The 25734-nt window shown below is 40.5% G+C and overlaps 1 protein-coding gene across 2 annotated transcripts in view; it reads right to left on the reverse strand.

The window, feature by feature from the left end:
• The window catches only part of CAPN6 (calpain 6), a 76454-nt gene extending 53796 nt beyond the window's left edge, over nt 1–22658 (reverse strand). The window contains exons 1-2 of one of the 2 annotated variants that reach the window (XM_063313422.1): nt 22539–22658; nt 16098–16271 (exon numbers count right to left, since the gene is read on the reverse strand). In XM_063313422.1, the coding sequence (XP_063169492.1) occupies nt 16098–16262 (165 nt within the window). In that variant the 5' untranslated portion in view covers nt 16263–16271; nt 22539–22658. The remainder of the gene's footprint in view (nt 1–16097; nt 16272–22538) is intronic. The other variant, XM_063313423.1, reaches the window with a different exon arrangement.
• Nucleotides 22659–25734: the final 3076 nt, after the last annotated feature.

Consider the following 25734-nt stretch of genomic DNA (forward strand, 5'->3'; position numbering starts at 1 on the left):
GGGAAAAAATGAATACACAGAAGATGAGAGCCAGTTTGGGTTGAGGTTATAATAAATATGGATATGAAGACAAAGTTTGGTTTGACACTGTTTTTCAAACCTGGCAACTTTAAGATGTGTGGGCCTCAACTCCCAGAATTCCCCAGCCAGCAAGAAGGGTATTAGAAAAACACTGGTCTAACAGTGCAAGTGCTGAACTAGGCATAGGGAAATCTTACTTCTAGCCCTGCTTTAGGCTGGTTGACTTTGGGCCAGTCCCTCTCTGTTAGCCCTAGGAAGAAGGAGGCCAGGGCAAATCACTTCCAAAAACATTGCCAGGAAATCTGCAGGGATTTGTTTAGGCAGTCTCCAGAAGTCAACACTGACTCATAGGCACCAAAAAAACAAAACAAAAAGCCACATAGAAGATGAGGGATTCAATGCTTGGAAACATTGCATCTGGGAAGGACTTTATTGGGTGACAGTAAACGGAATGTGAGTCAGCAGTGTGAGACAGCTGCTAAAAGGTCTAATGCAGAGGATCCATTAGAAGAAGCTTTGCATCACAGATGCACGAAGACATTATTGCTCTGTACTCGGCACTGGTGAAGCAGCACCTGGAATGTTGTATATGATTCTGGGCACCCCATTTCCAGAAACATATTGATGGATTGGAGAGTGTTCAGAGGAGAGAACAGGGACTTGAAGACACACCCTATGAGGACAGGCTGAAGGAAAGAAGACTTCGGGGAGACATGATGGCATGTTCAGGTACACAGAGAAACTGCACTTACCTAGATTTCTTTTAAATATAAAGAAAAACTTCCTGATGGTAAGACCTGTACAAGAGTGGACCAGCCCATCTCTGATGGTTGTAGGCTCTCCATTTCTGGAGGCATTTAAGAAGAGGCCGGACAGCCACCTTTTAGGGTTGGTACAGTTTGTTTTCCTGCATGTTGCAGAAGGTTAGACTAGAAGATCTTTGTGGTACCTTTCAACTCTACAATTCTGATTCCCTGAGATGCATGGGGACCATCTGCCAGGAATTCTCTTCCACGTTCATCATAGGAGAACCAGCTCCATCTCTGCTGAGCAAAGTAGCACAAGTACAGAAATGGCAACATTCAGAAACCAGTGTGAGAAGCTTGCATTCTCCTTGGAGTCTCTGCTGCTGATTGAAGAAAGGGGGATGCTATTCTCTAGCAATGATATTTCAAAGTGAGACTTGAGTGTGAAAATACTAAATTAGAATGTGAAAGAAATTAATTTCTGCACATCTGGGGCTTCAGGGGAAGCAACGTTTTCCTAATATATGGCAGGTTAAATGCTGTAGATGTTCCACACGCTATTCCCATTTCTAACCTTTCCAGGAATATGACTGAGTGATTGAATAGGAGGGACGGACATCCATTGGCCTCTCAGATCCTGGTGCGCTTCCTTTTCTCTGAATTCTAGGTAGCGTGGCCCATGGTAAGGGATGATGGGATTCAACAAAACCTGGAAGGTTGCAGATCCCCTTCCTGTGGCTGCATAGAGTCTTAGCTTTGGAGAACTTTTGGGAAAGACCTTATTTAGTCTTTCCATAAAGTCTTAGAAAGAAAAAGGTCATTTGAAATCAAGACGGATAGATTTTGCACATAGCTGAAGAAAGGCTGTTGCTCAACAGCAAGCTGACATAGGTGGCGGCCTGCTGAAGGCAGCCAATGCATTATTTTTTATTTTGAAAACAATTATTCTTTCGTGGAGATAAGAACTGTATGAGTTACGAACATTCCCCAGACACCAAGACTCTTGGAAGAGGCTGACTGTCATCAGCTGATGGAAATTAACTAAGGGAGGCATGTTTTTCTTTGGTGATTTGGGTTAGAGTCCCTTCATATGTCATAAAACTGGCCACCCAGACTTCGTTAGGCAGGTCCAAGAGGAACAGACACAGACAAAATACCCCTAGGATAAGACAAACATTCTTCAGAGGAGCTTCAGCTTCCAACTTGTAATCAAACCGGATCTTTTCATATGATTGCAGTTAGGAAATGTAGCCCGACAATGAGTAGGGGCTTAATGCTGTTTCTACAGGAAGTTGATGGGTCATTTTAAAATTTGTAAGATTCTTGTAAAGTGTTTTGTGATTTTTCCAGTGATAAGCAGTATAAGTATTTATTTCCATCATCCTTAGGAATGATGATGACGTTGGCAGAGGAGCCCTGAATATGTATCTCCCCCACCTGTTCCAAATTAATTTGTTGAATAAATCAGAATTATGCAACTTTTCCCAAACCAAGTAAAACCAAAAAGTAGTGGATGGGCCTGAGACAAAAACTGTCATTTTATTTACATTTAAATATAAGTAATGATGTTTATTTAATTATATAAATTTAAATCAAATGTGATTAAATATTGTATAATACCTATAAGGTAAAGGTAAAGGTTTCCCTTGACATTAAGTCCAGTCGTGTCTGACTCTAGGGGGCGGTACTCATCTCCGTTTCAAAGCCGAAGAGCTGGCGTTTGTCCATAGACACTTCCGTGGTCATATGGCCAGCATGACTACATGGAACGCCGTTACCTGTCTGCCGAAGTGGTACCTATTAATCAACTCACATTTGCATGTTTTCAAACTGCTAGGTTGGCAGGAGCTGGGACTAGCAACGGGAGCTCACCCCGTCACACGGATTCGAACCGCTGACCTTCTGATCGGCAAGCTCAGCAGTTTAACCTGCAGCGCCACTGCATCCCCCATAATAGCTATGGGTAATATTAATATTTAATATTGATTTAAATTTCATTCAAAACACAGTTACCATGATGACTCTTCAGTCATGTAGTTTATAATGCTTTGCTTTGCTCACATCAACATTTAGTAATAACTTTTGAAAGATTCTGTTGGAGTCACCTGTGGTCTGTTAGGCTTTATCTTACAGATCATTTGATTTATTTATAAATTTGCATTCTATCTTTCCTGCCAGAAGCTCAGGAGACCTACATGTTTTCTTTATCCCCTTTTTATGTTAGACTCCCAATTATACATGCTAAATGAGATCCTCTTGGCTGCAGTGGGTAAAAAAAGCAAGCAAGCAAGCAAACAAATAGATTTACAAGTATCTGCTGCTATTTTAGGTAGTAAATAAGCAATGATGGATAGTTTAGCATATTGCCTCAAGGCTTAGGGTACACACTCATAGCCAATAAGGAACCCTAGTTTCAATTTAGATGATGATTCTGGTTTGCTTGAGTGTAATAAACTACAATCTCAAGTTTGGATGCTGTGTGCACATAAAGTGGTATAACCACATCTACATAAACACCAGAAAACAAAGATGTGAACACTTCTTTGAGATCTCTTTCTCCTATATAGGAGAAAGAAAAAATCAGTTATGAGATGATTTTGTTTTTTTTTTAAAGGGCAGTGCTGCTACTCCCAACACATAACTGAAAACAGAAAAGCATTTTTTCTTGCCCCAGAAACCATTTTTACCCATGTGAAATTTAAATAATTGGGCTAATCAGCTAATGATTTAAACCTCATGGGATTAATTAATCAAAATGTCTTTAAATTGGGCAGCAAACATTGTAGTAACTGTAAATGATGATGATGATGATGTATATAAATGCAGAGAGATGGTAGCTAGGTCAATTGTAGAGCATTTTCAAAATTCTTTACATCCAGTTTGGAATATCCTGAATATTGTTTTCTGATCTATTTTCCCCCACGCTAAAGAATAAAAATAGGCAAATCAATTTTGGCTTCTGGTTTTTTCTGATCTCAAGTTTATTCAAACCTATTCTTAAATAACTTGGAGAATTCTTTTTAAGAAAGCTATAGAGTTTTAACATCTTCACAATTTCCAAAACATTTGTGGCAATTATTTTTAGCAGGCCTACACATTTTGTGACATGCTTCTCTTAGTAACGCCTCTTAGAATATATATTTTTAATAAAGTAACATCAGCACCTTCAGAGAAGCATACATTTCTAAGGTTAATTGAGTTCTGAGTTGCATTTAATTTCAGAACTGGGAAATTAAGCAAATTCATTTTAAAATACGAAGTTGGAAAACTTGGCCTCCAAAAAGATCAATGTCTTTGTTCATGTCTTAATATCTCTTAGAATATGAATTAATATTTCTATCACAATATGTAGTCTACTTTCCCCTTCCATATGAGACAAAGTAGCTAAGGTTAATTTAAGAAACAGGGAAACGATAATATTAGAACATCAAAACTCAAAAGAATCTACATTATCACTAAAGCATGAAACAAAACTAATGTCTAACAGAGTGACTGACTACAGAAAAATCAAAGGTCTAACAAAAGAGAAAAGAAACCCTATTCAAATGATAACAGGACCATGGGGGAAATGGAGATAATTTAAATGCGTGTGACAGGGAATTCCAAATTTAGCATTAACTAGAAAAGGGTTTACTTTAAGATGTGTAGACTTCAACATGCAGAATTCCCAAGCCAGCATGTTATCTAGGGATCAAAGGATCATGTAGGATGAGGTTAGTTATTGAGATGGCCGTAGTAATGGTTGGTTTCAGTCCTACTGCACCTTTCCCTCTGTGTGCTGATCATTTCTGAAAGCTGGGGTCATGCTTCTTGCTCTGAAGATGTCGGATGTGGAGAATGTCCACCAAAGCAAGAAATTAATGGGCATCCCTCACCTAATTTCACTGTGGTTCCATAGGAAAAATATAACATGCAGTCCTATTCTTGGGGATTCTATGGACATATCCAATTCATGCTGTTTTCTTAAGAATAGTGCAGAATTGGTTTGCTGTAGTTTATTTCAACTTCCCTGATGAAAGAATTTCATTGCTAGTTGAGTATTGTAGCAGAATCTTGAAAGCCTATCAAAACCATTCTGTAGCTCAACCTATACCTACCATCATTAAGGAGGAGTTACTCTGAGTATATCTTTTTCATGTTTCCCAACCACCCACCCACTAGGCTGTGATGTCTCCTTTGCAATAGTCCAGTTTCCTTTCCTGTTTTCCCAGGGCCAGTTAGACAGTCCACCATGTCTGCCTGTCTGTCCATCCACCCATCCATCCAAGAAACTCTGGGTGACAAACAATCAAGGCTCAATAAAATCACAAAACCACTAATCAGATACACCCACACCAAGCCCCATCCCAAAATCTAACTTAGACCCTGGGCTTTGTGGTGGCCTGACCCTGTTTAGCCCTCCCAATCCAGACAAAGTTGGCCATCTCAGGAGATTTAGCTTACATGAATGTGTTTTAATGTTCCGTGGGACCATAGGACATTCTAATCAGACAACATGCAGCCATGCAAAATCAATGCAGCCCCAAGGGCAAAACTGGTGAAGCCAGAACACTAGACCCTGCAGAGATAGGGCAGGGAGTCTGCTAATTCTGCAATTAAATTTGTATGGCTTTTGTTTGGTTTTGCTGCCTTTATTGTGACTGCGTCTCTGTGTGTCTTCCTATATAATGTCAATCTGATTGCATTACAACTGCATATTTATGGCACACTGCTGCCATTGGGAGATGCAGTTTCCATGGCAACGAATCCTTAACCTTCTGCCTTTGTATGCCACATGCACCTCTGAATGATGTCAGTGGGTTTATTTTTTTGTCTTCCTTTAGCCACCCCAGCTGGGAAGGCATTTAACACTTTCCGTTCAGCAATAAGAACACCATAGATGTGTTTTAGGATATGGAGGAGACATCGATAATAATGACGATTTGCTACAGAAAAGCTCACTCGAGTTCAGTTGACAAGACCTGGCCTTTAGTTGTGTCATATGCCTTGGGTTGGTTCTTCTCCAGCCTGGTGCACTCCAAGTGTGGGACTTCAACTCATATTCTCCCCACAGCACTGAACAATCCCTACTCCCTCTGGGAGAGGGTAATTCATCCACCCTGTGTAGTTTGCAAGGTTTCTGTATAGCAATGGTAGCTGAGAATGAGCTGCTTGATGATGTCTGAAGAAAGATGACCTCTAAGTTGGTTGGAAGACAGTCCTGGGCAGGAACGTCCATGGGGGGATGGGGTCAAAAAGTCAAGATGACACCTGTGATAGAAGCCCTGCCCCTTTTTGATGGGCATGGGGTGGAATCTGAGGTTTTCAATTTGGTTTTATCTAGCATTTATACAGGGCAGGGAGATGGTTTTGAAAGTTTCTTTTGATTATTACAAAAAATCAGCAAACCAGGAACCAAGAAGCAATTTTCCTCTGGAAATTTAGTCACATTTAACTTTTTTTTTTGGTGGGGGGAGGGTTGCTGCTTGCTAGCACAGATTTGCATAAAACCCATGCTAGCTAATGTATATAATATACATATATAATGTAATAGAGAACAATTTAAAAACAATGCCCAGTATTTATTGGGAGCTGATGCTGGGATAGGTGGAAGGAAAGAGAAGAGGAAGCCCACCAGCAGGATGGATAGATTCAGTTATAGTGGTGATGGGGGTACTGTTGAAAGACTTGAAAGACCAGTCTTTTAGGGACAGATCATCATGGAGAAAATCTATCAGGCATCTTCTGGTGCCCGTTGTTAATCATGGCAGCCATTTTACTGTATGAGACAGCCTACAACTTGCTATAAAATTCCAAATATCCCCGCTGGACCAGCACACTATCTGCTCAAAAACAGGGTATAGCTGATTAAGGAAGGAGTGATCAATAAAATATAATAAGACAAATCATCATATTGAAAGGGACAGAATAATAAGTCAAAGTCCTTCCAGATCTAGTTGGTATCTTCAGGTGTTAAAGAAAAAAAGGCCTTAGAAACCAAGGTTAGTATTCTTCCCTGTATCACACTAGAAATTTGCAGTTCTCTAAAAAAACTGTTTCAGGTTACTGACTCAGAAAACCCCTGACGTATTGTTATAAGCTAATCGTCACTTAAGTGATAAAGTTTTGAACAGTCCCACAGAGTTTAACTTCTTATAACCTGCTGTGTCGTCATAATTCCTTGATTTGACCAACAGCTTCTGTTTAATAAGCACATTTTCCATGCATTTCTACACTATCTTTAAAAATATATATATTTATGTCTCTGGTATTATGCAAATCAGGCGTGAAATGAAGACAACAATGTTTGTTACATTCATCGGTTAGCAGAATTCAGTCTAAATTCTGTAAGGAAATTCACTGAGAGGTTCCTTTGCTCTATAGGCATGTTTTTTTTTCCCCAAGAAAGAAGCAGCTCAATCAAAATTAATCTGAATCTTAAATTAGGACAGAATATTCAGGTCACATCTGGCTTTGGTCCTGGAATAGGACACTTCGGTATTTTGCAATCTGTCTAATGAGGAACATGTGTAAACCATTTGCAAGAAATAATGACAATGAGGAGAGGGTGCTAATGAACATCATTTACAGGAGTAAAGCTATGGAAGAGATGAAACTTCATTTTTCCTCTGGGGATGATGGGTCTTACAGGGCAAGATTGAGGTGGCTTGGTGCCGTGGGCCTCGTATTTTGGCAGCAGTCATCAACAATGGTGCTAAACTCTGGTAACCATGGAGACCCACAGTCACCTGAGATAATGAGTCCCTTCCTGATTCTAGGGCAGAGTGAACCTGTCCATCTTGCTTGTTATGCTACTCGTTTTTTAAAGTTTCCAAGCTTTTGCTGTCCTTTATATGATGAAAATAGGCCATTCTGTTCATTCTCCCATCTATGCCAGCCATATTCAGTAAGTACAATTCTTCCTAACATGGAGAGGACAAAGTCTGTCATGCAGCTGTCAGAAGATCCTGTTAGGGAAAATGGTAGCACTTGATTCATTCTGCAAATCTGGTGAATAGACAGAAAATCAGAACATTTCCTTGGTCACTCCATCCTTCCAGTTTGAACAAATCTAATCTAATCAAATCAAATCAAATCACCAACCCAAACCAATCCAAACAGAACTAACTGAAATTTCTTAGCTAACAGTAGCTGGAATCTCCACAATTTATACGCGAGAAGTAAAATGTTTCCATGGTGATCAGATCAATTTACTATGAGTATGGGATATTTTAGAAATGGTAAATTAGCACTATAATAATCACTGTAAATTACTACCACAGAAGGAACTGTCAACTTCGCTCCATTATTCTTCCTAATGTATATTCACAACCTGGATAAGTCAACATGATCCTAGAAGACAAATGCCCTATCAGAAGGTATCTACCAGTTACTGGGAAGAACAGAGGTCAAACTTGAGTAGCGCTGGTTCATGTGATATGTCTGGGAAGAGAAATTAGACGCTGAAAAAATATGCATTCCATATTGCAAGATTCGGTTAATGTAACCTTACAATAAAGTAGAACTACTTCTGGGTGTGCTTCTTGCCTGGACTACCTCACAAGGTTGACATCAACGTTGCAAGTCTGAAGGTACATTCTCTCCCCCCCCCATCACCCTTACAACCCAAGAAACTAGGGAGGGTCCCTTCTGAGAAATTTGCCATGCCCATGTTCCTGCTGCGAGCTCAGCTGCCTCTTATCTGACTGTCTTCCTGGCTGTGGCTCTTCCCCCTGTCTCCAAGGCCATCCCCACATATTACAGTAGGATAGAATGATTTCATTGTGAATCTAAGGCAAGGTCATGAGTATTGCAGTGATTTAAATCTATGCTCCAACCAAAGATGCAGAAGAAGTAGAAGTGGAACATGCTATGGCAACTTGCAATGCTTATCAACACAGCACCCAGCAAACAAACAAAAAAGTCAAATTATAGGACACTGGAATGCTAATGTTGAAAGTAAAACAGCATTTGGAATAATGGGAGAATTTGCCTTGGCATACAAAATGAAGCATGAGACAGGCTAAAGAGTTTGGCCAAGGAAATTCAGTGTTTATAGCAGATATCTCCAACAACCTAAAAGTCTGCACATGGACATCACTGGATGGACAAAACCAAAATCAGGCTGACTATATACTCAATGGCCCCATTTAGTCAGCACAAACAAGCCCTGATGCTGAGTGTGGCCTAGATCACAACCTCCTCCTGGCACAGTTACGACCTAAAGAAAACAAAATAACCAGGCTAATGAGATATGTCCACAGCAACAGTCCACCTAATTTTCAATGAAGATATATAATAGATTAAATATATTAAATTTGATGAATAGGGTGCTTGAAGAACCCTGGAATGAAATTTATGATAAGCAAAAGGAATCAGAGGCCTGGGAAAATCTGCCCAAAGTTGAATTAGTCAACTCAAAACTGGGTTCCAGAGAAGAGTAAGAAAAGACATTTCTGTATAAAGCATGCAAAAAACTGAGGATCACAATTAAATGAGAAGAACAAGAGATTTAAGGACATTATAGAAATCGAGGCAACCTTTTACACGAAGATGGACATAAAAATGAAAGAAGGCAAATATCTACTGGAGAAAGCAATTATCAAGAAGAGATGGCTCAGATGTTTGGAAGAACTGTTCTCTCTCTATATATATATACTATACACACACACACACACACACACACACACACACACATACACACTATACCTTGGGACATCCTACCAGTGGCTGGAAAGGGCTGGACTAAAAGACCGCCCTGCGGCACTGATTGTAGCAGCACAAGAACAGTCACTAAGCACCCGATCCACGGCAGCAGGGGTCTACCACACTAGGCAGGCCCTGAGGTGCAGACCGTGCAGAGGGGCCTCAGAGACAGTCCAACCCATAGTGGCAGGTTGTAAGACGCAGGTAGGAACAGCATACAATGAACATACAAGAAACATCTGTTCATTGGAGAAAGCAGATAAGATGAAAGCAAACCGCTTTAGGAATGAAGCGTTTTAAACATCTATTCAACCAGGAAAGCTCACGATTGTGAACATGCAGCATTGAGGTAATTAAGATTATGTGTGGTACCAATCAAAGCAAATATCTGTAGCTTGGGGTTGAACTGTGGAGTCCTTGGTGCTCTCTGAGCCTTGTTTTCTTGCAGACGTTTCACTGCCAGACTGGGCAACATCTTCAGTGCGAAGAGGAGAGCAAGGCCCCCTCCTTCGCACTGAAGATGTTGCCTAGTCTGGCAATGAAACGTCTGCAAGAAAACAAGAAGGCTCAGAGCACCAAGAACTCCACAGATTATATGTTCTGATAAGGTAGGATATTTTACAAATTTACTTAATTTCAACACCACCCTTCACATGTTTGCATTCCTCAGAATGCAGGGAAGACTGGTGATCTTTGACTGCTTCTACTTAGTAAATTCCTCTTATCCAGGACTACCGCTTGGCCCAGCTTCAGCTTGATCTGGGAGATGTGTCTTGGCTGGGCCCTGTTCCAAGAGTTACTCTCTCTCCTGTTTATGCAAAGAAGTCATCAAAAGTGGGGATGACACTTGGCAGCGATATGGAAGTGGTTTCTGAAGCAGACAAATTCAGTTGGTATATTAAATGCACAGATAACGATCGTATAAACCATATCAATAGGAGGCAATAAATTACAGAACTTTACAAGGTGCAAAAGAAGGAATTCCAATGGAAGTGTGTCGAGAAGGAAACATGTCTGGACCTGCAATCAAAAACACTGCCAAGTCCACAGTTTCAGGTTCTTCAAAAAAAGCAGGAGGCCTTATTTTATCAAACATATACAGGAACAGAGCATGTGGCTTGCACGTGATCTTATAGCACAGAGGGTGAAGCTCCTAATCCCTATATTCTGTTTCTGGACATGATTTTGGAAATTCTCCCTGCTCACCCAAACCGAAGCGAAATAAACCCACAGAACAATAAATGTCCTGAGGGTTTAGAGTCGAAATGTGGAGAAATCTTCTCCCTTTGTTCTAAGTCCTTTCCAGATGTTTTCAGCAACTGCCTGGCATACCCAAAAAAAAAAAAAAAAATCGAATCTACTGTGTTGCTCATGGGGCATAACAAAAATGAGGATATAAACACAGTTGACCCAAACAGTTAAGATCTGAGTTGAATCAACATTTAAACTAAGTGCAGATGACTAAAACAAGGCAGAGCCTTCAAACAACTCTCCTTGATAGTTGGTCTCCAGCTACTCACAGCAAAGAAAGAAGAGGACAGCTTTCTCAAAAACAAAACAAAACAAACAGCCATGCTGTACCTTCAAGATAAACATGATGGTCCAAGTTACAAGAGGCTAGAAATGAATTTGGGGAGAACTGGAAAATCCATGTACAGGTAGTCTTCACTTAAAGACTGAGACCGGAATTTTGGTTGCTAAGCAAAGCAGTCATTAAGCAAATCTGACCTTATTTGATGACCTTTCTTGTGGTGGTTAAGCGAATCACTGCAGGCATTAAGCAAGCCACATGGTCATTAAGCAAATCAAGCGGTTCCCCATTGATTTTGCTTGCCAGAAGCCAACCGGGAGGGTCGAAAATGGTGATCCCATGATCACGGGATGCTGCAATGGTCATAAATGCGAACCAGTTGCCAAGCGCCCAAATCATGATCATGTGACTGCAGGGACACTGCAACGTTGTAAGTGTAAGAACTGGTTGTAAGTCAGTTTTTTCAGCACTGTCGTAAGTCTGAACTAAATGGATGGTTGTTAAGTGAGGACTACCAGTAAGCAATTAGAAGAGAAAATGTGAGTTTTCCTTTGCTTCTGATAAATAGGAGAAGGAAAGAGACAAAGGTAACAGGGTTCCATTACAGTTTGGTCTAGTGGTTAAGGCAACAGGCTAGAAACCAGGAGACTCTGAGTTCTAGTCCTGCCTTAGGCATGAAAGCTGGCTGGGTGCCTTTGGGCCAATCACACTCTCTCTCAGCCCAACTCACCTCACAGGGTTGTTGTTGTGGGGAAAATAGGAGGAAGGAGTAATAGGTATGTTCCCCGCGTTGAGTTATTTATAAAAATAATAAAGGCGGGATAGAAAATAAATAAGCCAAAATATACAAAGCCTGTTCTGTATGATGTAATTTGGGTTGATGGTTCTGATGAGAAGGTACAAAGATACTCAGAACCAGATCATACTTCTCCTAGCTGTTTCCAAGTTCATTGACAACATGAGTAATTCTCTGCTAACTGCAAGAAGAGATCTTTCCAACACAATGCTAAGTAACTGATTACTCCATCTCCTACTCCTCATATTTGGAGATGTCAAGGAGTGATCTTGCAGCTACCAGTGATCCTTCAAAATTAATCCAGCATAAATGTTGCACTCAATTTTCACTGTTGCCACTCCCAATTATGGATTCCAGTTCTTGACATAGAAACCATTCCAAAGCAGAAGCAATGGTGTCTGCCTCAGATTTAAGCCCCGTACAAACTTGAGAGCCCATTCTGGCTCCCTGAATGTTATACAATTGATGCATCCTACAGTTACAATTTTCAAACCTCTGAAATTTCTGGAAAGAACACTCAACCTTCAACCCTCCAACCCAAAATGATTTTCCTCTGGCTTTGTATTGACAATCTCACCATTACGTAACAGTAAGTTTGGACTGAAAAGATCAACATAGCAGGCACTAGTGTGTTTTTGCTAAAAATAATTATCACAGTTAATGACACAGTAGCTCTTCAGACTAACAAAAAATGTCCAAAAACAGATAAGGCCAGCCTCAAGCTTGCTTATTTATTTATTGAAAATAACGTCATCATGGAGTCAAACTGTTCTTTTTGAGGGGAGGGGAAATTTTTCTGAGCACAGAGAACAATCTAGTTTTGTCTGGAAGTATTAACCTACAATTCTCAGAATCCCTAGACAGCAATTTTTTTCCCAATGGAATCTTAATAGGGTAGCCCTTACTTAACAACTGTCTCATTCAACAACTGAACTTCTGAAGGCGCTGAAAAAGTAGACCAGTCCTCAAACTTACGGTCATTGCAGTGTCCCCGCAGTCATGTGATCGCCATTTGCTACCTTCACTGCCAGCTTCTGACATGCAAAGTCAATGGGGAAGCTGGCAGGAAGTCATGGTCACGTGACATTGCACTTAACAACCATGGGTGATTCGCTTAATGACCACAGAGGAAGTCCATTGCAGTCACGTGATGCTTCACTTAATGACTGCATCACTTAGCAACAGTTGCCAGTCCCAATTGTGGTCAGTGAGTGAGGACTACTTGTATATGTATCTTGTCCACACTTCACCTTAATATATTCATGAGTGCATATTTTTTAAAAATAAGCACAATGTTACAGCTGTTTAAAAACATAATTTTAAGCGAACCCAAGTGTTCATTTTTTTCTGTAAGCCTAGGAGGTGCAAACCAGATAACTGCATAGAAAAACTGAGACAGAATTTTTTTTTTGCCCATCCCTAATTAGGTGAAGGTGAGGAATCAACGTGAGAAACATTTTTAAAACTTGGCTGATCAGAAATATAAAAGAATTGTGCTTCAGTTCCTGCTGGGAACAGATACAGCTGTTTGATTCACAGTGAATTCTTGGTAGAATGAATGCTAGCAGGAACAAAGTCCACCCAGTGTTTGCCTTTCCATTACAGACAATTTGACTTGCTGTTAAGAATGGACATGGTCACCGGGATTCTTGGCTTTTTCTTTCTTTTAACCCACAAACAGTTCCAGTTATTCAGGATTCCCTGTTGATGTGGTTTCTGCTTTTTTCAGCACTTCTTGGACAGAGCATGTGACCACACATCATGTGGTCATTCCAGGAAGTGTTTCAAAAAGAACCAGGTAGTCCTGCTCTGAGCAAACCAGGCAGTTTTGCTATTAGAGAAAAACCTCAAAGTCACATGCACGCTATACATTTTCCGAAATAAGCCCATTCCCACTTCCTTGGGCTCTAGAAGAGTAACACTTTTTTAAAAAAAAATTGAAGACGATTGCCAGAAAAACCTGCTCTGCAAAGACAGCAGGAAAATGGGTTGGCTGTATACTAATCTGCACATCCCACAGAGGTGACTTGTATTTTGATGTGAGTGTTGGTTTCCCTCAAATATTAACAGTCATGCCAAAAATCAAACCTTCAGAAAATGACATTCAAGTAGACTAAAGCAAAATCAAATGTGGGGCTTCTAAACAGCCATCTAAGAGACATTCATCTCTCCAGGGGAGAAAAATAATTGGTGGGGGAGAGATGGGGCTCGATAAAGAACATCATCTGAAAAAGCACTGTTTGCTTCATTTCTGATTTTGATCTGAACCAGCCCTTCACATTAGCTCTTGCATGCAGCTTTATGTCTTAATTGGAAAAGGAAAGCACACAGAAGATAATTTTCCATCTGGATCATTAAAATCTGAATATTTTTTCCTGCTTCTGGTCTGGAGAAAGCAGAGAGGAATAAGTGGGTATAGTCTGGCAGTTCATAAACCACTTGAGAATGGATTCTGCCTTCTTGGACAAGGCCTCCCCAAAGGAGGAGAGGACAGAACACTCTGGGTGAAGAGCCATGGGATCCAAGGTCTAACACTGAGATCTCAGAAGAACCATCCTCCACAGCCTTTAAGTCTTCAGTCCTAAATTCTGGTCTCAGCAGAGCATCCAATCCACAGGAATGTTGTGAGCCGAAGAAAGATGGAGTGCCAAATTTTTTTTGGGGGGGGAAAGTACCTTGGGAATTGTGGTCTACTTCAGAATGATAGTCTACTCCCAAGTAACCCGGTTTCTGTGTCACTAGCTTCAATCAGAGCCATCTGTACTGGGGAAGAGACCAGGGACATCCAGGACTAAGCCTCCTTCAGAAAGTAGTGAATTCGATCACACTGAGTTTTGCTGTTGCTGTATGTTTCCAGCCAGTTTGATGCTTAAGACCACGCCACGCCACGCCACAAAGAGTACATGAGTTGTCGACACACCCAGCACTAGCTCAGAGGCTGTCTTGCCAAAGGATGCTTTCTCATTTGTTAGAAAGTTAGTGCTAAACCCCTGAGGTGGAATCAGTAAGCTGGCTATCTGCCACAAATTAAGATGTCCAACAATGCCTTCATATTTATTATTTATTTATTATTAAATTTATACCCTGCCCATCTCACTATAAAAGTAACTCTGGGTGGCTTACAAGTAAAAATTATAAAATCATTATAAAAATAGAAAAAGTACAAAAAACAGAAGATAAAAGAAGGAAACTAAAAGGCAGAGAGAGCAACCTCAAGCCACCAACCACTGCCAGGGCTGCCTACCACTCCTGATCCCCAGGCTAGTTGGCACAGCCAGGTCTTGATGCTCTTCCTGAAGGCCAGAAGAGTGGGGGCCAACCTCACCTCCGGTTGAGAAATATTGAAATATTGCACCGTTTCAGTGGAAATGTGGGGATTTTAAAAGATCCAAGTCTCTAATCTTTATATTAGTGAACTATTGAGATACTAGAGCTGGGCTGAGATCTTGAAATGGGGTCAAGGAGATCCAACTGATAATCAAACTCATTGAGTGAAAAGTGGAGATATACGTAAATAATGGCAGCTTGAAGACTGCCATAATCTCCTATTAGATGATTCCCCAAGGAATACGATAAGTCCTTGATACCAGAATTAGTTTCCACTGGTCCTAGCATGGGACTTAAGCCGGAATTAGTTTCCACTGGTCCTAGCATGGGACTTAAGCCGGAATTAGTTTCCACTGGTCCTAGCATGGGACTTAAGCCGGAATTAGTTTCCACTGGTCCTAGCATGGGACTTAAGCCGGAATTAGTTTCCACTGGTCCTAGCATGGGACTTAAGCCGGAATTAGTTTCCACTGGTCCTAGCATGGGACTTAAGCCGGAATTAGTTTCCAGCCCAGCCCACATAAATGACACCAGCACATTTGAATATCAGAAAGGTGACAAAATACTTGCATGCCAGGTATGGTAAGAGGTAGAGACCCCTTCAAATTCATCTTGACTCCTGGACAGGTCTCCCTTTAATTTTTGCTCCTCTGTCTTTGGCCCCTGGAACCTTATAAGAAAACTTGGACTTGTCTGAGTTTTGATTTCTGGACCAACTTATTGGATACTTTTCTGCAACTCTCTGGACCACTGTAAGCAATCCTTTTTGGGATTTGATTTTGGACTGGTACAGCTATGCTTTAGCAACTCCTAAACTCATCCTGCCACAGGATAAAACGTTCCCCAGGTCCAGATATTTTAAGCGTTTAATGAAAGGGACAGCACAAAGCTTGGGCACATAACGAAGTTAAGTGAGAACGAGGTTCTTAAAAAAAGAGAACTCTTCTAAGTGTTAGAAATAATGGGGCAACTAGACGTATACCCCAAATACCTTGGGGCGTTTCCATTCCACATTTTCTAGTGGATTGAGATAGAAGAGAGATGCATCAGAAGCAGGAAATTCAGGGTCTTCGAAGAGCTTCTTCTGTTCAAGGCACTGCAGCTTGAGGTCTTCATACTTCTGATTTTTAAAGGGCTTGGCTGAAGTAGAACCCATGGACTCTGCCTGGAGAAAATGGAAACATTGTTTTGTAGAAGTGGCTTGTCCCAAAATCAGTTCGACTCAACTAGCAGCACATGATTCTGGAGCAAAGAACAATCATCTTGCAATCGGCCTCAAATGATGGATAGCATTTTACAGCTACTGGTGCAGCACAGATGATGGCTGCTCGCTAAGGAAGAGCTGTGTATCTCGTAATAAATGCCATTTTCTCCCTCTCCCCCAATTCTCCTTAAAGCTGCATCTTCTCTGGTGGATCAAAGGTTGTTTTGAATAAAAGAAACACAGAACCTGTAATAGTATGTGGGAAAGACCTTGGGAGATGGGGCAAATAGATGCTGCCAAGGGAACAGTCGGATAAGAGACAGCATAGTCCACAGCTAGACAGTGGGCAGGGCAAGAGGTTCAGAAGAGACCTTCCCTGGTTTCTCAGGCTGTAAAGGAGATGGCGGGAGAACTGTACTTTCAGACTTGCAAGATTCTATAGGTAGCCTTACAAGATTCTGAAGTACCTTACAATAAAGTAGAATAAGCTCATCTGGTGGTGATTCCTGTCTGGTTTAACCTGCGAGGACGACAGAACCTGGATGATCAATCTTTCCTCCCCGCTCCAAAGAGGATCAGCAGGAGAGGCCAAAGATGTGTTGCTATTTAAGGCAAAGGATACAACGACATTCTCCCATAACACAAAAACCAGATAAGGAGGAAACACCAGTTTATTTCCACAATAATTCCTTCCCACTGGGGGAGAGGGGCGGTAATATAAATCAAATAAATAAATAAAAGATAGCACCCTCTCTTTCCCTACAAAAGAGCCCGATAGCTTAGATGATGGTCAGTTTGCTGTGCAGATCACATACACTTCTGTCCTCCAGCACCTTGCAATTTTTCCATGCCCCCCACCCCCCCAGACACTGACCCATGGTCCCTTATTCTATATCTTCTATATAGGGATAGGTGCCTGCCAATGTGATTGGACCATTGCCAACACAACCCACAGCTTTATGAAATTGCAACAAAGAGACATGATTTCCATAGTGTGCAACTGCACATGAAGCTGACTGCAACAAAGTGTGGTTTATACCAAATATGTAGAGGAATTCTTTCATAGAAAAGACTTTCATGGAAAGTCTGTGTAAAGGAAGAATATTAGAAAAACTCACAAGCTGGCTCTCTAGAAATGCAAGTTACAACTATTGTTATGATAGGCTAGAAGCTGCATTAAACATGGATTTTTATTTATGCTGCACACGTTATTATTAGAACAAGAGGAACAACCGAGCTGGCTGTTTGTCAGTGCGTCAACATCTGAGAACCTGATGGATCAACAGTTGCAGAGTGGGTGGGTTGAGGGTAAGGGTGTAAATAGCTGAAAATACTCTTGGGGGTGAGTTTGGAGTTTGCCCCCATCAGATTCTGCAACACCAGGAAGCTAGCATCAGGTAAAGGCTGCTAAGGTTTCTCTTTCCTGAACCAAAAGTCCATAAGAATTGTTTGGGACAGGAATTGAGATCACTGAAAATTGCCTGCAAATAGTGATAGTTAAAAAAGAATTATATCCATGGAATTTGGATTTTAAAAATAAGCATTGAACAACGAAAGCAAAGCTAGCATTTGTTTTTAAATAGGCTTTGGGATAAGTTATGCTAAATGATATGTAAATTAGGAACAGATGCATATCAACTCACCCTGAGACTTTGCAAACATAAGTGGATACAAAATTCTGCATGAATTAAACCCATAGGGAAAGTGTCATGTAGAACCAGAATGTTATTTTTCTGATATTAATCAGATAAAATAGTTAGCGATTTGCATATCTCCAGATGGGGTGGAGAATAAAACTGGGCACAAACCAAATCAATATTTTAAAAAATGGAACATGAGATTGTTCTCTGGAGTCTTTTGAAGCTTATTATCCGGCAATAAAACTCATTGGCACATTATTAAAAATCCTGCCGTGGCCGAACTACCAATCTATTTTATACATATAAGGGTACTTTAAAAGTTCCAGGGAAATTCCTCTTCAATCTACCATGGTAGAATTTTAAGGGCAGGTACTACATTCTAGCTTAATTTTTTGGCACACAGTCCTGGCCAATCGTTCCAATTTTCTGAAGCTTTAAGAAAATGTAATATTGTAGGAGTCTGTCTAACAGCTGTGTCTCCTTGTCTGGTTGGGAGAGTTACAGAATGACTTTCGTGACCATTACTGACAGGTTCTTTCCCTGTCTTACTTCCTAAAAAAGCCTATTTTACACTGAAGGCATCTCTTGTCCTCCTAAAGACATGCAACTTTGCTACTGTCCTGATTATATGGTGTGATGGTTGCCTTATTCCCAAAGAGACACGGACTCACTAAGTTAGGGCTAAGGATTTCCGGTTTATTGGGAATAGAATGCATACACAGAAAAAGACAGGAATGAGCACATGGTGTGCGGGGTAGCTCGTAAATACCCACGGTGCGGACCTGGCCCTTCTCCACCCCCCATTGTCCCACAGTCCGGATCCGGAGTCTTGATGGGCGATCAGGGTGCGATTCCGGGGTCTCGATGGGCGATCAGGAGGATTAGCGCTGATCGCCTCTGTCTTCTTCTCGTGTCCGGCGCAGGTGTGTCCCCCGGGGTAATGCAGAGATGTCCGGGAGATATGCTGATGGCTTCTCTGGTCAGGGCAAAGGTATGTCTCCTTTGTCCTTTAATTGTATTTGCATCTGAGTGTTTAAAGGATTAGTATGATTCCTTCCTCCTTCCTTCCCTTTTCCGGAAAGGCATGTTCCCCGTTGTGATGCATGATTGCATCGCAACGGGGGACATGACATATGGTATATGGAAGAATGGTCAGCCACAGAGGCTATGGAGTGATGGAAAGAGGTCTTAGGAGTCTGCAGTTCCCTTTGGGAATCCAACACTAAGCTTAGATTGCAACCAAAAGAAATTTCACAGAAATTCTCAAGTATCCCAAGAATAACATAGAAAAAAAAAGGAAGCATCCTTCACGGGGGGAGGAAATGTTTGAGAAATTGCAATGTAGAGTCTAGCATGGTGTAGTTTTGGTCTTTATACGATGGCTGCCAAATCCAAATCTGGTTTGAAGATCAAGAACCTTAGTAAGGGAAGATAGCTTCTCTTGGAAATGTGGAGTCCTTGGTGCTCTCTGAGATTAGAGAGCACCAAGGACTCCACAGTCCAACCCTGAGCTACAAAGATTCGCTTCGATCACTTGGAAATAAATCTACATTCCTGAAATTAAAGAACGGATTCAAGATATTCATTCGTGATCAATTTGTGAAATGTCTTTATATTGTAAAAATGAAAAGATGGAGTAATGAGTTTCTAATATGGTCCATATGTAATAATGTGTTTAAGGACTGAATTGACATTTTCTTTATTTATTCTAATTTGTTATACTCGCCCAACTCCAACGGACTCTTTTTATTAATATCATATGTTTTTCCTTTCCTTTGTTTCCTTCTCCTCCCCATAAGTTTAGCTTATTTCAACATGTGTGTGTGCGTGCTTACAAGTCCCTGCAGCTTTTTCTTGGTAGCATGTTCAGAACTGGTTTGCCCCTGTCCTCTTCCTAGGCCTGAGAGAGAGGGACAGGTTTGTTGTAGTTCACAAATAAAATATAAAAATATTTCTAAAAAGAAATGAAATCTTTTTTCTTTTTGTAGTACCTGAATACAAAAAACAGGCAAGCCAAAAGAAAAAATAAAGAACAAAGTGATAAAGAAAATAAAGCTGAAAAAGGGGGAAAAAAGTTAAAACTAAAAAATACAGGACATCTCTCTGTGTGTGTGTTTGTGTGTGTGTGTGTGTGTGTGTGTGTTCTAGATTATGGAAAAGGGAGAGGCAATAAGATTAATGCTTCAATTAAACATATGTTTGTGCAGTATCCTATAATTGTTCCTTTTTCATGTGGGAAATTATTACATGTATTAACTCAACTTTGAGACGAGATTTAACATTTTCAGAAGTTACTATTCTTTGAGCTGCATTCCATAGAGATTGACATCTGACAAAGGAGGAGAATTCTCTGTGCCATACTTACCACTAAAAACATTCTTCAGCACTGGAAAGATGAATATCTGATCCCAACCGCTCAATCATCCGCAGGGTTGATGCTATTAGCAACTGATCACTTATTGACATTAATTAGCTATGATGATTACAAAGAAATGAGACCTTTGTTGTTCATCGGAATTTAGAAGACCACAGACTGAGCAAGCATGAAGGTCATCCTCTGAAAGATTTCCCCCATTTGTGTATATGTGTTTGCAAAATATTTATTATTGTTATTATTACTATATTTCTGCATATGACTGTCCATGCAGCTTTTATACATGCCAGTACCCATTTTTGTCTTCTTTCTTAGAATATATCTGCTTTTTTGGAGCAGCATGCAACTGGCTTTTTTAATGACATCGGTCAGGCTGACAGAAGCCCACTGTCAACTGGAGAGACCACTGGGAATTAAACCCTAGGAAATTAGCACAGGGAACACTCGTTCTTCTACCCTCTCCACCAGAGTTCACCAACCCAACATCTTTCTGTGGCAGGCCAGTTCCTATCTGAAGATGCCCAGTTATCCCTCCTGTTTCCTTTGGGAGATGAACCCAAGTTAGTATAATCAGTTGGAGGCAAGGTACTGTGGATTTTTTTTTCTTACTTGTATCCTGAAGAAGCATTGAACCTTAGTAAGCTGATTTCTGCAGCTGCAGAGTTGACTGTGACATGACAACTGTTCTTCTTACAAGCACGATAATCGTATTCGCTGCTAGATTGCCATATTGCACTAATCCATGCTTTCTTTAACCACACTTTTGTCAACAAATCACAATTAGCGGGAACTACACAACATTCTAAACCGTTATCCAGTGGGAGACAACCTTTTTCCTCTCCCTGCCCTGCAAGAATCTAAATTGTCAATTCACATGCAGTGGTTTGTGTCAAATTTAAGTATCAGTGATGAATTTGTGCTGAATTAATTTATCTGTGCCCAGCAAACTCTACTTCTGGGGGCAATGGCTTGCCCAACCCTGCCATAAACTATAATTTGCAACTCATAGTTACTGGTTGAATGAATGAATATATTTATTATGGTCTTTATAATAAAAGAAAATAGTTTAATCCAACAATTTGTTGTCAGGAAGAAGAAAAACAATAAAACTGAAACAATATATCTAAAAGTTTTGCTTAACGGTATAGCTTGATAAAAATATTTGGTTTACTGGTTTAAAAGAACATGCTGACTTAAATCAAAACAACAGTATTATGGCTTACAGTAACATATGAACCTAGATATTTTCTAACAACACAGATCAACTACAGTTTATTAATTTTTGTTTATAGGTCACATTTCATTGTAAAAGGGAAAAAAAAGCTGACAATTGACTGTATGAAACTAACACATTTAAAAACAATTCTGCATCTGGAGATTGTGGTATGAAATGGTACAAAGCTATTGTTTACTGCACATTTTCTTGGGTATGAGATTCCCCCAATAGTTAGGGGACTCACTTATGAGAAAACAGGAATGAACTTGCAAATCAGCGTTCCTGCTTTCTGTGTTTCAAAGGTTTTTGCTGTTTCAGTTAAAGAAAGATGAAGAAAACATGACACTGTCCTCCAAAACTTTGACAAGGTGGAGGGGGATTTCAACCGATCATGACATCAAAACTTCGTCTTGTCCTCATAAATAGGGCCAGTTGCCCCATAAGAGATATACAAGACAAGTGTACAATGAAAAAAATTGGTAATGTAATTTTTTAGAGGTGGCAAACAAAGGTTATATCTATGCTTGCAGTGGGTGTTGCAGATGGTGGCTGACATTCCGCAAACACCTCCCAGCATTGTTTTCCTTCTATCCTTAGAGGCAACAGAGATTTGTGTAAACAGCTCCCAAGCACAATCAACTCACAAGCCTGCTTTCAGAGCCAGTCTCCTAATTCCTCAGAAATGTGGTTTTGCACTGAAGCTAGATTTTCAGTCTTGCATGCCTGAGATGAACCACACTTTCTCACTCTTGAAACAAGTTCAGCTAATATTAGGGTCCACTTCTGAAGTTCAAAAATCCAAATAACCACTTGGGGCAGCAAAGAGTTAGGGTTTTTTAAAGTCATGTTTGTTGCCATCTCTTGGTCATCTGGATTTTTGCCATTCAGCACTGGTAGTCCCAACCGATATCCTAGAAGATTCAGTTTAATAAATGTTGCATTTTCGAGGGAGAAATCCTACCAAGTTAAGTGGATATAAATATATACCATTCACTCACCTGAATTAAAGTGACTTTAAGCCATCAAGTTCCTGTTCTGCCAGGCAAACTCACACATGCCCAGAGAGCTGCAGATCCCTGGAGCAAATAAAATTCCTAACTTCTTAACCTGAAACCTCTTTGGACTGTACCAAACATCTGCTCATCATGGGGGAGGCTCAAAATAACTTCTGTCCACTTCTGTTTCTCTCTCTCCCTGTTGAATGTAAGCTTGCGAAATGTAATTATGAGTCATGTGGGAACATTTAGCTGGAAAGAAATTCATTTGGTTCATTCCTGGGATACATCTGTTAAAAAAATTACCAGCAACATCCTGTTAGAAACAACTACAAATAAATAAATAACATGCTGGAAAAAGGGGCAACTTGAGGTATCCTGCAATTCCTTGTGCTGAGAAACAGTTGATCAGGGAAAAAAGAGAGAAGAACTGGATTTTTTTTAATGAAGAAACACGAGTAAAGATGGGATTGGCTGTTCCTTTCTGCTGCTGCTGCTGCTTTTTCTTTTAAATCTTCTTTTATTCAGTCAACATTTCTTCATCTGGCAAGAGACACATGGTGGTAGGTCAGAGGTGACCCCATTCAGAGACGTCTTGGTAGCTCTGATCTTTTAGCTCTGATCTTTTAAGCAAGTTTTCATTTCCTCCTCAAGGTCCCCAAAGGAATGATTAAAATTTCTGGGGAAGGATGAAGGGTAGGCAGTACATAGCACAAATTCTTCAAGCTACCTCCTGCGCATTAGGGCAGAATCTTCTGTCTCATCAGAAGTTAGAGAGATGGAGGGTGGTGGCAGTCTCTCTGGCTGTTCCTCCTGATCTCCGCTCCACTCCACACCCGTCTCCCAGAGTCATGCCCACATACCATTACATACCTTGCAAAGGAGAGAAAACACCAGTTTTTAGTAACCTCTTAGTTTACAGGAATGTCTCTGGAGCCCAGCTGGACCAAGTAAACCTTCTTAGAAAAGTGACAGAGACTCCAACTCAGTCTTTACCTTGGGAGGACACCCATTCCCCCCCCCCACTTTAGCAGAGCTAAATCAAATCAAATCTTTATTACAGTCATAGACTAGCATATGGGTGGGGTATAGTTATTAAAAAAAGCATAGAGGATACATCAGAGTAAAAATAAAAACTAAAAAATATATGAAAAGCTAGAAGATATAAAAGATACATGAATTAAAAACAAAGTATATGTAAAAAGACAATCTAAAAGAAGGGTTAGGAGTGTTAGATGGGTGTAGGGGAAGTAGAAATGGTTAGCATGTGGAAGACTGTATCAAGTTACACTCTCATATTGTCATGGTACGTGGGAATGACCTTGGGAGATGGGGAAGAGCTGCAGCCAGGGCAATTCCTTAGCCTGCAGCAGGAATGTGGGTGTGGCAAATTTATCAGAAGGGACCTTCCCTAGTTTCTTGGCCTGTAAAGATGACAGGGGAGAGATGTACTTTCAAACTTGCAAGATTCTGTTACTGTAACCTTACAATAAAGTTAGAGCTAGTACTTCTGGGTGTGCTTCTTGTCTGGACTACCTTGCAAGGGTGACAAATATGGTGAACTAGGTGCTCATTAAATCTTGTCTATAGCACCAGTCATCATCGGATGAATTTTGAGCCCTGCTGCATAGAGCCTGGCAACATTGCCAATTTGGTCTAGTGGTTCAGGCAACAGGCTAGAAACCAGGAGACGGTGAGTTCTAGTCCCGCCTTAGGCATGAAAGCTGGCTGGGTGACCTTGGGCCAGTCCCCCTCTCTCAGCCCAACTCACCTCACAGGGTGGTGGTTGTGGGGAAAAGAGGAGGAAGGAGTATTAGGTATATTCGCTGCCTTGAGTTATTTATAAAAATAATAAAGACAGGATAGAAACTAACTAACTAAATATATGTTGTAGCAGGGTGGTGTAAAATGGCCCTGTGCTGCCTACTGGTGATCAGATGTTTCATGACTGGCCATGTCCATTATAGCAGCCATTTTGTGACAGTGCATCTGACCGACTCTCCAAATTCCAGATATGCTCTTTGGTTCAAAATATTGCCTGTCTCTGGGTTTTTTAAAAAAGTGTATGTTAGGGAAAGTTTCATAGGAAAAACACTATGATAAGCGGAGTTGCTTAAGAAAAGGTTTAATGGCATTTCATAACCAACGTAAAACATAATTGCTTAGAAGACTGTTTCAGTTGAGATTATGTCATTTATTTCTTTGTTTTCCTTATTTGGCTTATTTTTGTGATGTCATCTCCTTGGTTATATGCACATTTTAAAGGGTTATTTCATTTTAATCACATTATAAAGTAACGTATTGAAAGATGTTACAAGCCTCCAAGGGTTGTTTTTGGTGGTGATTCACAAACAGGTTCATTTCCAATCGGTCAGTCAAGGGAGTTGGTAATACAGTTTGGATAAATATATTTATTGGTTGTAGACATTGGGTGTCCTAGGATTTAAGGAAGTATGCATAATTCCATTGCCCCTAATTTATCTTCACAATTCTTTGAGGTGTATTAAGCTTGAAGAAACACTGACCTTGAGTCACTTAGTAAGCCTCACACCTAAGCAGAAATACTTAATTAGATCCCATTTATTTAACAGTGGCAATCAGAAGTTGTGAAATGATCTGGAATGGATTAATCAGTGGTGCTCATTATTCATCTGAGTTTTAAGTCAATAACTCCGAATGACAAGTTGCAAACTTGCTAAATTAACACTTATTATACCCACTGCTCTGGTCCTTATCTTAACTGGGTAGGGAGACAAGTTTTAACGCTAGGAGGGAGGGGGAATAGAGCATGCTTTGAGTAAAGAAGCATTTGTTCCATGTGAAGTCTATCTTCATCCTTAGGAATTACACGTTTTAATAATTTCTGAGTTTTATGATAATCAGTTAGATGAGAATGTGTCGAGTTTGTCCATGTTGGTAGACAGGGATATTCACCGACGTCGGGTGGGGAGGTGTGTGTCAAAAAAAAGTCTAGATGGCACTGCAGCTGCATGATCAAAGCTCTGTTTCTTTTTTACTTGCATGACACATGTCAAAAAGGGACAGAGCTTTGACCACGTGGTCATGACCACCTTCTTGACTTTTTGGACCTTCTCAGAGGATGTCCCTGTCAGGTACACTTGACCAAGTGTTGTTCTCTCTTTTCCCTTCTATTCTTCTTTCTCTCCTCCCCCCCCCCCACTTCTCTACTGTTCTTAAT

The sequence above is a fragment of the Candoia aspera genome, chromosome 12 (genome assembly GCF_035149785.1).
Source record: "Candoia aspera isolate rCanAsp1 chromosome 12, rCanAsp1.hap2, whole genome shotgun sequence".
NCBI lineage: Eukaryota > Metazoa > Chordata > Lepidosauria > Squamata > Boidae > Candoia > Candoia aspera.